At 44.2% G+C, this 13,583-nt stretch overlaps 1 protein-coding gene across 1 annotated transcript in view; it reads right to left on the bottom strand.

Annotated features, from left to right (window-relative positions):
• LOC140410731 (microtubule cross-linking factor 3) overlaps positions 1 to 13,583 on the bottom strand; it is a 71,978-nt gene that overhangs the window by 20,128 nt on the left and 38,267 nt on the right. The window contains exon 5 of the mRNA XM_072499238.1: positions 6,909 to 6,980. Within this exon, the coding sequence (XP_072355339.1) occupies positions 6,909 to 6,980 (72 nt within the window). The remainder of the gene's footprint in view (positions 1 to 6,908; positions 6,981 to 13,583) is intronic.

Genomic DNA, 13,583 nt, shown 5'->3' with positions numbered 1-13,583 from the left:
AACCTGCATATCCTTTGAACACAAAGGGGCAATTAAGCATCCACCTAACATACCATATGAACAGTAGTTTAATGTATGAAAAGTGTTTGATCATTTCAATCATTTTTGAAGGGGTAACCAAGAAGATAGATGAAGGCAGTGCAGTCGACGTTGTCTACATGGACTTTAGCAAGGCCTTTGTCAAGGTACCACATGGTAGGTTGTTGCAAAAAGTTAAATCTCACGGAATCGAGGGTGAGGTAGCCAATTGGATACAAAATTGGCTTGGCGACCGAGGTTGTGGAGGGTTGTTTTTCAAATTGGATGCCTGTGATCAGCGGTGCGCCTCAGGGATGGGTGCTGCGTCCACTGTTATTTGTTATATATGTTAATGATTTGGATGAGAATGTAGGAGGCATGGTTAGTAAGTTTGCAGATGACACCAAGATTGGTGGCATAGTGGATAGTGAAGAAGGTTATATAAGATTGCAACAGGACCTTGACCAATTGGACTAGTGGGCCGATGAATGGCAGATGGAGTTTAATTTGGATAAATGTGAGGTGATGCATTTTGGTAGATCAAATCAGGGCAGGACCTATTCAGTTAATGGTATTGAGTTGGGGAGAGTTACAGAACAAAGAGATCTAGGGGTACAGGTTCATAGCTCCTTGAAGGTGGAGTTGCAGATGGACAGGGTGGTGAAGAAGGCATTCAGCATGTTAGGTTTTATTAGTCAGAATATTGAATACAGGAATTGGGACGTCTTGTTGAAGTTGTACAAGACATTGGCAAGACCACAAATGGAATACTTTGTTCATTTCTGGTCACCCTATTATAGAAAGGATATTGTTAAACTAGAAAGAGTACAGAAGAGATTTACAAGGATGCTACCAGGACTTGAAGGTCTGAGTTATAAGGAGAGGTTAGATAGGCTGGGACTTTTTTCCCTGGAGGGTAGGAGGCTTAAGGGTGATCTTATAGAGGTCTAGAAAATAATGAGGAGCATAGATAAGGTAGATAGTCAACATCTTTTCCCAAGGTAGAGGAGTCTAGAACTAGAGGGCATAGGTTTAAGGTGAGAGGGGAGAGATACAAAAGAGACCAGGGGGGAATTGTTTCACACATAGGATGGTGAGCATCTGGAACGAGCTGCCAGAGGCAGTGATAGAGGCGGGTACAATTTTTTTTCTTTAAAAAACAGTTAGACAGTTACATGGGCAGGGAGGGTATAGAGGGATATGGGCCAAATGCGGGCAAGTGGGACTAGCTTAGTGATAGAAACTGGGCGGCATGGACAAGTTTGGCCAAAGGGCCTGTTTCCATGCTGTAAACATCTATGACTCTATGACTAACCTGCACATCTTTGGACTGTGGATGAAACGGGAGCACCCGGAGGAAACCCATGCAGGCACGGGAGAAAGTGCAAACTCCACACAGTCACCCAAGGCCTGTATTGAACCTGGATCACTGGCGCTGTGAGGCAGCAGTGCTAACCACTGTGCCACCGTACCGTCACAAAATATTCTCCCGAAAAATTACTAAGTGTCATTTTGGGCAGGAAGCATGGGGTGATTCATTAAAGCTGTCTTTGATGCTTCACGTAACCAAAACCTTCCTCCTCCCTCTCCCCCCAGCCCAGGGGTGACCCCCGACCTGCCCTCCTCCAGCCCCCCAAACCTATGAAGGACCCCCCACAGCACCGGTCAGCAGCTACGGTGCCCTTGGGCTTCACAAGGTAAGTGGAGAGCTACTCAGCTCCTTACTCCCCCTTGGAGCTGGTCCCCGCTTTCGTAAAGGTAAAGTCGCCATAGTCCCAGATGACCATAGAGTGCTTTCCCCGTTGAAGGGGCCTTCATGAATAACCTCATACTGAATGGCGCCCGCATGACTTCCCACTGGCATGAGAGGGGGGAGCGTAAATGACTCTTGTGATGCTGCTGAAGTCTACTTTAATCTTGTTAATGAATGCAAATGAGGTGTGATCAGGTTCTCGCCTTTTCTGAGTGAGTTCCTGATCAGGCCGGGAGAATGACAAACTGGCACCCGGTGTGAATCCCATTTTGGGGTTCTCCCACTATTCTCCCAACATTAGCGGGATCGGCGCCAGGAGCAATGCAGCCAGAGAACCATCCCTATGAGTGGAACATTGGCAACTTTCGGAATATCTGCCGAGGTCACCCAAAGGCAGAACTCTGACTTTACTGTCAAGTGTGCTTTCTCCTCTATTTGCCAAATACTTGTAAAGCACATTGAGAGAATGAACACGAAAGACTTCACAGGTCTCACTGTTGCCATCAGATCTGTTCTCACACAACAGAAGACAGGTGGGTGTTTACAGTGATGAGGGAACTGCTCTCTGATCTGCTATACAGATTTATGCAGCCTCCCTCCATTGGCTAGTCAGACAAAAAATTGTCTCGAACTAGGCAGTGCCTGTGGCTGCCTCCAAGTCAGAGGCAGTACCTGAAGACCAACTCAAGAAAGTAAGATGGTCACCTCAGTCCCAAGTGGATCTGAATGACAATCATCCATTCACTGAGGGGCAGCACGGTGGCGCAGTGAGTTAGCCCTGTTGCCTCACGTCGCCGAGGTCCCAGGTTCGATCCCGGCTCTGGGTCACTGTCCGTGTGGAGTTTGCACATTCTCCCCGTGTCTGCATGGGTTTCGCCCCCACAACCCAAAGATGTGCAGGCTAGGTGGATTGGCCACGCTAAATTGCCCCTTAATTGGAAAAAGAAATGAATTGGGTAGTCTAAATTTATGGGCAGCACGGTGGCATAGTGGTTAGCACAATTGCTTCACAGCACCAGGGTCCCAGGTTCGATTCCCGGCTTGGGTCACTGTCTGTGCGGAGTCTGCACGTTCTCCCCGTGTGTGCGTGGGTTTCCTCCGGGTGCTCCGGTTTCCTCCCACAGTCCAAAGATGTGCGGGTTAGGTGGATTGGCCATGCTAAATTGCCCTTAGTGTCCAAAATTGCCCTTAGTGTTGGGCGGGGTTACTGGGTTATGGGGATAGGGTGGAGGTGTGGGCTTCGGTAGGGTGCTCTTTCCAAGAGCCAGTGCAGACTCGATGGGCCGAATGGCCTCCTTCTGCACTGTAACTTCTATGACTGTCAGTGCCTTTTCTAGAATTATTTCTTCTATGTTCTCTTGTTTATGGACATCTTCTTCTGGTAATGGCAAGTTCCATTCCTCCTGCAATGGGTTAATGCTGATGCATTTTTTCGGGGCAGAATTCTGCAGCATGCAGAACACCATGGTGAAATAGAAGGCTTTTACACAACTATATTACAGCGCACTGTCTGAAAAGTCTCGGGACCAAATTGCAAGCTTATTTATGATGCCAGTGGCTGTATGCACCTGGTTGCAGTGATCTTCAGCCAACATCTAACAAGTATCTTAGGATATCTTTGGCCTCCTCTTAAGCAACCAAGCAAACATCTTTGCTATTCAAATGATACAAGTGCTCTTGCTTATCTGCAGATTAAGGCAAAGTTTGCTGTCAAAAGATTGGGCATTGGCAGGTCGGGTTCTGTGCTCATGATCACACACATTATATGGCAAAGGAGTTATACCCCTCACAATTCTTTTAGGCATCGGAGTTTCTCCATTTATGACCACCTTGGCTGAGGAAATCCAGTAAAGAATTTTGCACCGCACCTTCAGTACTGCTGATTGTCCATAGGGATGGAGGTCATTTGGCTGCCTCTTGGAAACAGTGCATCAGTTACCTGATATATGCACCCGTGGATAGCAACCCAACTTGTGGGTGGGGTCTTCTGTAAGTAGCATGGAGAATCCTGCTATACAGACATTGAGAGGTTCCTCTGTTACTAACAATGCTATGTTCATGTTAAAACTTTGTTGCAGCTCTATTTCCAACAATTGGCACAACTCTTATCACAAGATTTCTGCTGAAGTGTGACCTTCTGAGGCACATATATCTGCAGAACAATTACTGTAGTTAATATACATGACCAGAGGGTAGTTGACAGTGCATCACATATGCTGGAGGTGCAAGCTGACCATCCTGCAGGAATAAATACCATGTGACTCTGATAAGGATCCCTAGACTGACACTTTAAAGTAAAAACAATAAGTAATTGCAGACTGCGCATTAGACCCTGTCAAAATTACTGAAGGACAAACAAACTTTCAAATTAAGGTCAGTTCTGTCACAGTGGATATCTCATAAAATTGAAGGGAGTGGGAAAAAGGGTATAATAAAGGGAATAAGGGCAGCACGGTGGCACAATGGTTAGCACTGCTGCCTCACAGTGCCAGGGACTCTTGTTTGATTCCAGTTTTGGTTGACTGTATGGAGTTGCACGTTCTTCCTGTGTCTGCATGGGTTTCCTCCAGGTGCTCCGGTTTCCTCTCACAGCCCAAAGATGGGCAGGTGAGGTGAATGGGCGTGTTAAATGCGTGGGGGTACGGGGATAGGGCGGGGGTGTGGGCCTAGGTAGAGTATTCTTTCAGAGGGGCAGTGCAGACTCAATGGGCCGAATGGTTTCCTTCTGCACAGTAGGGATTCTACGGAAAAACTCACTCGTGGTTGGAGCATTACCTAGCAAAAAGGAAGATTGTTGTCATTGTTGTAAGTCAATCACCTCAGCTGCAAGAGATCCTCAAACCCAACCATCCTCAGCTACTTCATGAATGGTCTTTCTTCCATCGTAACATCAAAAATAAGAATGTTTGCTGATGATTGCAGAGAGTTCAGAACCATTCACAACTCCTCTGAATGTGAAGCAGTTTGTGCCCACATGCAGAAAAGACCTGGAGAATATTTGGACTTGGGATGCGAAGTGGCAAGTCATATTTCTGCCACACAAATGCCAGCCAATAATCATCTCCAACAAGAGGAAATCTAACCATCATCCCTTCACATTCAATAGCATTATCAAAGCTAAATTTCCTCCATCAATACCCTGGGAATTACCACTGACCAGAAAATTAACTGAGCCAGCCATACAAATACTGGCTATAAAACTACAAAAGAGGCTGGGAATCATATGGTAAATAATTTACCTCCTGACTCCCCAAAGCCCATCCATCATCTATAAGGTACAAGTCAGGAGTGTGATGTAATATTCTCCAGTTGCCTGTATGAGTGCTGCTCTAACAACACCCAAGAAATTCAACATCATCTATGAAAAAGCAGCCAGTTTGACTGGCATACGATCCACCGCGTTAAACATTTCCCTTTGTCAGCAAGGCACAGTTGCAGCAGAGTGTATAATATACAAGATGCAACTTATCAAGGCCAGTCCAACAACATCTTCCAAACCCATGACTTCTAAAACCTAGAAGGACAAGGGCAGCAGATGTTTGGGAACACCATCACCATCAAGCTCCTCTCCAAGTCACACACCATTCTGACTTGAAAATATATTGCCATTCCTTCACTGTTGCTGGGTCAAAATCCTTGAGTTCCCTTCCTAATAGCACTGTGCGTAGATCTGCACCTGAACGACTGCAGCGGTCCAAGAAGATAGTTCACCGCCACCTTCCCGAGAGCAATTGGTGATGGGCAATAATACCTTACCATGCCAGCTATGCCCACATGTGATGAATTAATAAAAAAGAACATTGAAAGGGAATCTGCACTCCCTTAACATTTTCCAAAAGGTTGCATGCTAATTAATGGATGTTAATTGCCCAAAATCTGGAAATATGCATCTTGTTGGCTTTTGGTGAGACTGCTGAGATGACCTCATGCCCAACCAAAGGTGCATAGGTTAGAGGATCTTTACTTCCTCGTCGCTTTAATTGATGTTGGCAATTTTGATCATACATCCTGTGCTTAATGCTGAATTTACACTGCCACTGCTGACATTAAGCAGTGAAAGACATCTAAAAATATGGGCTGGAAGAGATTCAAAGCAAAGGACATTGTAATAAATTTATAACTTCATGATGCTGCTGTTTACTTTGGTGAAGTCTACGGTGGGCACTGACTGTGTCACCCACTTCATGTCCTCATGTCAGGTCTGAGCCATTTTAATGCTTGGACTTCATTTGAAATAGAGAGGTGCAATTGTTGAATCAACACTCAAAAACAGCTTAGTCGAAATTCGGTAACTTCTCCCCAGAACTGAGCTGGAAGTGAAATCACAACAGGAGAGGCAATCATGGGAAGTGTGTTGGGGGGGAAGTGATGAATGTGAGTACATGAGGGACCAACAGTCAATGGGAAATATTTATGTAGGCTTTAATGCTCTTTCCAACTCACAAATATCTTTAAAACTTAATGGTGCCATTTTTCTGAGCTGTGATCACTCTGCAGCGACCCCTTTAAGGAATATTAGTTAGGTTGCTCTAGTGCTAATGGGTACAGTGTGTGCTGCACACATTCTGCTCATTAGGACTGGAACATTGTATTGAGTTCCTATATATGGTACATCATGCAACCCCCATCTACATGCCTAATGTGGTTTCAGCTTGAACCACTTAGTCACTCTGGCTGCCCAATTCCAAGGTCATCTAGAAATACCAGTAGACCTATTGAGCGGTGAATGAGACAATAAGATCAGCGCTGCAATTTTTCAGTGCTACTATATGCCCCCTTATGTTTTGTAAACACAAATTTCAACAATTAATCCTTTAGAAAATATAAAATATTGCATCTTTTAGTTTCTGTTACAAATAGTGCCTGTAATCACACAGCAACTAGTCTTCAAAAGTCCCTTGAAAAATTGACATACTACTGTCAAAAATATAAAAACTTTTATTGATATTGCTAATGTATATTTCACATTCGCATATTTCAATCAATCTCCCTCTGACAATAATTTCATACAAAGTGCGATGATTCGATTTTACAAATAAATGTTTTCTATTATCGCTATAGATTACTTTATATAGTATAAACATATATATTGCTGATGGTTGTGAAACTGTTCAATGTCAAAGCATAATCACAATACCTCATGAGTGACCTGTTGGGATTTCTTTTCAGTTTTTTGCAGATCTTTACTTCCTCGTCGCTTTAATGAAGACTACAAGGGAAAAGAAATCAGGTATCAAGATGGTAATTTTTAATTTGACCACTAATGAATGAGAAAATATTCATTACAGTTTAGCACAGTCAAATAATACATTAATGAAAAATCCTTTGGAACTTCTTTGCCATCAGTACTACACCCATCAATGTTCATTTGTAACATATTACCTGCATGTAATTGGATAGATTCTAACAACAAACTAGCAAAACAAAAATCAGCGCATAATAAGTAGATAATGTTTCTTCATATTCAGCCCAGTTAATGAAGTATGTGAGATCAAAAATACAATTTTAAAATATTATGGTACTAAATTGTGCAATTCTGTCCCCAACACATAATGCTACACATGCTAATTATTTTAGATGTGTTATTTTTAAATGATAGTTATTTTTATTTAGCGGTTGATTTTTATGATAAGAAATATTTTGCTTCTGTATGTGAACTATTTAAAGGGCTGCATTTTGTCCACTAATGTATTCAGATCCTTTATCTAATTTTTAATCCCCAACCTATACATACTTCTCAACTGCCCTTTGTAAAACTTTTAATATTGCACATATCCATTTATATTATGCATCACATTCAGTAAACAAGACATACATTTCATTAAACACACATTATATGCACTTCCAATACCTGCTATTCCTGAAGGAATTGCTACAATATGTATTTTCAATGTTAAAGCTACCACACGGTGTGAGAAATACAGCTGCTATTTTATGTTTGAGAGTATATTACTCAGCCTGCAGCTGATTTACAGGTCTACAAGAACCATTCAAAGTACTCGCTGAAAATCTTTTCAGCCAGCATCCTTTTTCTCAGTAACAAGGAGGTTGATTTAAACGGTGCCCGCACGGCACAGGCCCACCGATGCGGGCGGGCCTGTGCCGTGGGGGTACTCCTTCCTTCCGCGCTGACCCCTGTTGGGTTCCGCCATTGCCAGCGCGGGGAAGACTCACTCCTGTGCATGCGCTAGAATACGCCGGCCGGTCTGCGCATGCGTGGAACCACACCGGCGGTTCTGCGCATACACTAACTCGCGCCGGACCTTCGGCGCCTGCTGGGGTGGCGCCAACCCCTCCGGCGCCGGCCTAGCCCCCGGAAGTGCGGAGGATTCCGCAATTTCCGGTCGGCATGACGCCGGAGTGGTTCCCACCGTTTTTTACACCAGCGTCGGGCCATCTCGGGGATTCGGTAGAATCTCGCCCCATATTTCTATGACTCTATGTAATAGGGCGCAGAGCAACAGGCAGATGAAGATCAGGAGACCAAATGTAAGTAACGGGGAGGGGTTACTGGAAGTTAATAGAAATTAAAATCAGGAGAGATTAATAACAATGTGTAACAAAGTGATTTTGCACTGCCACCGAAAATCAAAATTATGACCAATGTTTTGTAAGATGTTGGGCATAGTTTGGTAGGTCTTATTAAGGTATTCATAATCTTAATTAGTTAGTAGCAAGTATTTATTAATTACTAGAAACTCTAAGGAGAAGTAGATTAAAGGTCGAAGCTAGGAGCTATATTCACTTTTGCTTCTACCCACGGCTCTGTCCAACACTACACTGACCCCTAGGTGTGGTTCATGTATTCTCTTACATCACTGTGTAGGAGTTACTGTACTCGGTCCCACGTCAACACTTTACGTGCCAGACCTTTATAAAACACGTTCTCTAGTCTTTACAAGTTATCCCAGATTACCTACATACTGTATTACATCATTATTACTACCCCATCCACCATCCCCCCCTTCCCTCAAGTCTTTAGATTCAGGCAATCTGGTGGCCTTATAACCAATTCATATCTTGTTCAAATGACTATTGGAGGAATGGCAGGCTTTGTTGATGCATGTGAACTTTGTTGAATTGCCGGTTGTTCTGGTACCTGGGTATTTTTTCATCCTCTTTTTCTAGCCTTTGTCAATTCCTCAATTGTAGTGATAGATGGTGGTTAGTTTCTCCCACACTGTATGGGGTGCACAAACTCTGGGTTTTTCTCCTCTTCCTTCGTGCGGCTCGCCGTGATGCATGTTGGGGCAGAAGATGCTTCTTCCTGTTATGAGGGTGTGACTTGGTATTAAGCTCACCTTTGCTTTTGGCTGTGTGTTGTCATCAATGGATGGCTCTTACTCAGTTCCAGCATTGTTTGTGGCACTGTCATGCTGGCTGTGAATTGCCGAACCTGCTCGGTGGTCTCGGGGTTTATCTTTTCAACTGATATTGGAACTAGAGGTTGGGCATCGTCCTGTGGTTTGTTCCTCTCTTGACTGTCATCTACTCAAGGAGCCGTGATAACCATCTGAGCGGTTGACTGGTCAAACCAATGAGACGTTTCCGGCATCTGTAACGAAAGTGGACAAACCAGCTCTGCAAAGAGAGAAGACCATTTGAGTTGAAGTCACAGTCAAGAGAATCTTCCTTGTTGGAGCTCTCAGGAACTTGCAGTTCCGTATAATTTATAACAATGGTTGTACTGACATCTTCTGGTATTTTGAGAATATTCAGGGCTACACCGGTATCACTGCTCAGGAGAGAAAAAAGCTGCTTCCGGGTGGCGTACATCAGTTCCAAGATTTGTTTGCCGCCATATCTTAACATATCCAGGATCATGCCTGTGATAGGAAGTCAGATCTCCCCATGCCCATAAAGTGTTGTGTTTACTGTTCATAGCCAGATGTCTCACAGCCACGGTTCGTTACCCAATAGGATCATAACAATGGCTCTTGTATCCAATTTAATGTTTGTGAGATGTCTGCATTCCAGGATTAAAATCCAGGATTTTTTACCTCACCCAAGAAGCACGGTTATGTGTCCCCTTGGTGTCCTGGCTCAACCTTGTAAATCCGCTTGAGGTCTTCCCAATATTTTGATGTGTTAGCTTTACACAGCTTCACAAAGTGTTCTTTTCAGTTACATTGAAAGCATCGGATTGAAATTTCCAGACATTGATCACACCTTTTGGGGTACTTTATTCCATAGCGCTGGCATGGTCGCTCTACTGGGCAGGTAGCGTATTGCTTCACTGAGTCTGAGGTCTTCTCTTTCCTGTGCTGTTTCATTAGCTGGACAGTGGTTTAGCTCAGTTGGCTGGACAGCTGGTTTTTAATACAGAACAGCATGAGTTCAATCCCCATACCAGCTGAGGTTATTAATGAAGGCCCCGGCCTTCTCAACCTTGTCCCTTGCCTGAGGCGTGGTAATCCTCAGGGTAAATCACCACCAGTCAGCTCTCCCTCTCAAAGGGGAAAGCAGCCTCTGGTCATCTGGGACTATGGTAACTTTACAATTAAGTAATGAAGGAGTCAACAAGTTCTCGTGGCTGCTGGACAGGTTTATTAAATTTAACCCTGTAAAGGATTTGTTATTTCCGAGAAAATATGCATCAAATGATTTTCAAACTTCAGCAAATTTTACAGATGATTCATTGATTCTTTGTGTCATCGGCTATCAGGCCTACCAAATAAAGCAGTTTCTGACTTTTTAATCCAGACCTGGAGCAATCACATATCTTAGGAATATCTTCCTTCAATATTACTTATTTAATTATTGATCTGAGCCGTGAATAAGTCCAAATTAATCTGGAAGAATGGATTTCTGATTCATGGTTAAAACTTTTAATTGCAGGTTCAGCTTTAAGGGGTTTCCAAAAATGCAAGATGGTGCCACTGTACAATTTTGCACCATAATAACATTTGTGATTTCAGTGTTTGAAATTTTCAACAGTGGCTGCCTGGATCAATGGGTTAGAGGTTTCCAGGTTTAGCACACTGTTCTTAGTTCTTGGAAGCATTGAATCCTGGATACTGCTGGGTTTTTTAAGCTGCCCACTCAGTCGCAATTAATTTTTAAATAATAACTGTTTTTGCTTATTCGTTCAGAGCAAGCTCCACTGCCATGTGTTAAAGCAGCAACTTGGGAATTGGGTTCCTCAGATTGTGAATTAAACACAATTTCTGACCATTGCTGTATTTAACTTTGTTCAGGACTTGTCCAGGAAGTTTACATTTTTAGCATACCCCTGCTAGGTTTGCTGGTTGTACGTGCTCTGGGTATTGAAGTTGAATTTCCATGGAATTCAATGGAGCCTTCTGCTGCAGGAAGTAATTTATTTTCTGTCCTCATCATCCCAGTATTTTTTTGGAGCTTTTCTCTGGCAAGTTCCTTCTGCACCTTCACTCTTGAGCTTTTCATCACAGTCAGAATGCTTCTTTGATTTTCCCTTCAGTTTTTCAGGGTTTTAATTTTCTTCTCGAGTCTCTGCAAGTTTTGAGCTGTCCCATTCACTGCCACCATATTGTAAGGTGTCAGATATAGTTTGGAGGGTCTTATTAAGGTACCTATTGTCTTTGGTACAGCAATACAGAAAGAATTTATTAACTACTAGAAATCATGGCTGGGATTCTCCAAAACCCCGGCTAAGTGTTTACACTGGCGTCAAAACCGGCACGAGCGACACCGGCATCAACGGGCCTCCAGGCCCAGGCATTCACCCCTTCCTAGGGGGCTAGTTCGGCGCTGGAGTGCTGTGCTCTCGAAAGCCGGCGAGACACGGCCGGCGCTGGTCCGTGAATGCATGTGGGTTGCCGTCTCTGCGCCGGACCCCGGGCAGTATGGCGGAGCCGACAGGGGTCCAGCGCGAAGGAACATTGCCCCCTCCCCCTGGAATTAGCCCACCCGCCGATTGGTACACCCCGATCGCGGGCCTGGCCATCGTGGAGGCCCCACCCAGAATCATCTCCCCCCCTCCCCACAGGAAGGCCCCCGCAGGCAGAATTCTGAGGTCCCACCGGGTGGGACCATACGTAACGCATGCTGGCTGGACTCGTCGGGTACTCGGCCCGTCGAGCGCGGAGAATTGCCGGGGGGGTGGGAGGGCTTTCAAAGGCCCCCGACCGGCGCCGCGGCAACCGCACCGGCATGATTGTCGCCGATTCTCCGGTGACCGGAGAATCGGTGGCCTTGCGTGGCGCGATTCTCATGCGCCCCCCGGCGATTCTCCGACATGGCGCGTGATCGGAGATTCCCGGCCATTGGTACAGTCAAGATCCAAGCTAGAAGCTATGTTCATGCTTGTTTCTACACTTAGCTCTATCCAACTTCACCCTGATCCATGGTGTGGGTCATGCGTTCTCTTGCATCACTCTGTGGGTGGTATTCTACTCAATCCAATGTTAACCCTCTATGTGCCGGACCCTTATACTATACAATGCTGGAGTGAAATAGAGAAAGAGAGAAACAAAGGGCAGTGCTCCAATTGCTTTTTTTTCTGTACTTGACGAGTGAATGTGAGAGGCAGAGGGAGGAGAGGGAGAGGGAGAGGGAGAGAGAGAGAGAGAAAGAGAGAGAGAGAGAGAGAGACACACACACACAAGTGGCAAAGGGACTTAAAGAGGGGAAAAAAGAAACTGAACTTTCTTCATCTAATCTTTTTTTTTCAATGATCAGTTGAATTTTGAAGCTATTAATTTTCTTGGCAGAAAAGGTCAGTGGTATTTGCAAATATCTTTGAGCTAGAAGACAATAGAGACAAAAGGGAAAAGGTGAAAATAGAAAGAAACACATTCAAATATTTTAATAGGGTTGAAGTTTGAAGACAAACCAAACCTTTTGAAGGAAACAAGAAAGAAAGAAATGGGGGAGGGAAGAGGAAGAGGGAAAGTGCGAGAGAGGGAAGAGTTTACACTTTTCATGACACGTTCCTGTGGGAGTAACTGAGAAAAGAATGGAGGGAGAGGGACTATGAATGACTGGAGAGGGATGGGAAGGGAGCTTTGATGAACACAACTCCCACCAAAAATGCAGTTGGCAGCCATTGGTGTGTTTTTCTCATTCAACCACGTTATGCTACCTACAAAACTTCTAAAAGGAATAAAGGGAGACAGAAAAGCAGAAAAGAGCTGAAATAAAGCATAATTAGTAGTGAGGCAGTAGAGAGACATAAAGCACACAAAGGCAGAGAAAAAAAGATACGAAGACATCAGAGTCAGATATGAGAATGACCTTATTCTCTGAATTACAATTTGTATAATGATGGAATGTTACATAATAGATATCCTGTGGCATTGCTCAAGTATGACCTTGGACAGCGACTCCAAGACTGCAGGATGTAGCAGTGCTTTGAAGTGGGATCCCAGAGACCGGAAGCAGATGGGAGGCGTTCCTTGGGGTCCTAGATCATTGGAGAGGAGGGTACAGTAATATGATGGCAAGCTTGGATCTGCTGGAAGAGTGATCCTAAAATCTATAGAGCACAGGGCACAATTTAAGAGGCGGTTATGGGATTAGAGAGCACTATGATTTTTCTTCAGGATGGATTGGAGATGGAGGAGAGATGATAGACTCTAGGGTTGGAGGGAGTGAAATAGGTTTGAGATAAGAAATCCTGAGATTAGCAGGTCTCACAAAGGAATTTTGGAGAATTGGAGGTAGTTAGGATCTGGCAGTAATAGCGAAAGAACACATTTTAACATCTTTTTATAGGAAGAAGATCCAGGAGAATCAGAACCCACACTGTTATTTACCTTTTAGGACCATCAATCTCCGCACCATATTTTATTGCACATTATCACTTTGCCTATTGTCAGCGAGTTCCTATGAT

This window comes from Scyliorhinus torazame, chromosome 4 (assembly GCF_047496885.1).
Source record: "Scyliorhinus torazame isolate Kashiwa2021f chromosome 4, sScyTor2.1, whole genome shotgun sequence".
Taxonomy (NCBI): domain Eukaryota; kingdom Metazoa; phylum Chordata; class Chondrichthyes; order Carcharhiniformes; family Scyliorhinidae; genus Scyliorhinus; species Scyliorhinus torazame.
Note: the sequence above shows the minus strand (reverse complement) of the source record. Positions and strands in the feature narration are given on the sequence as shown.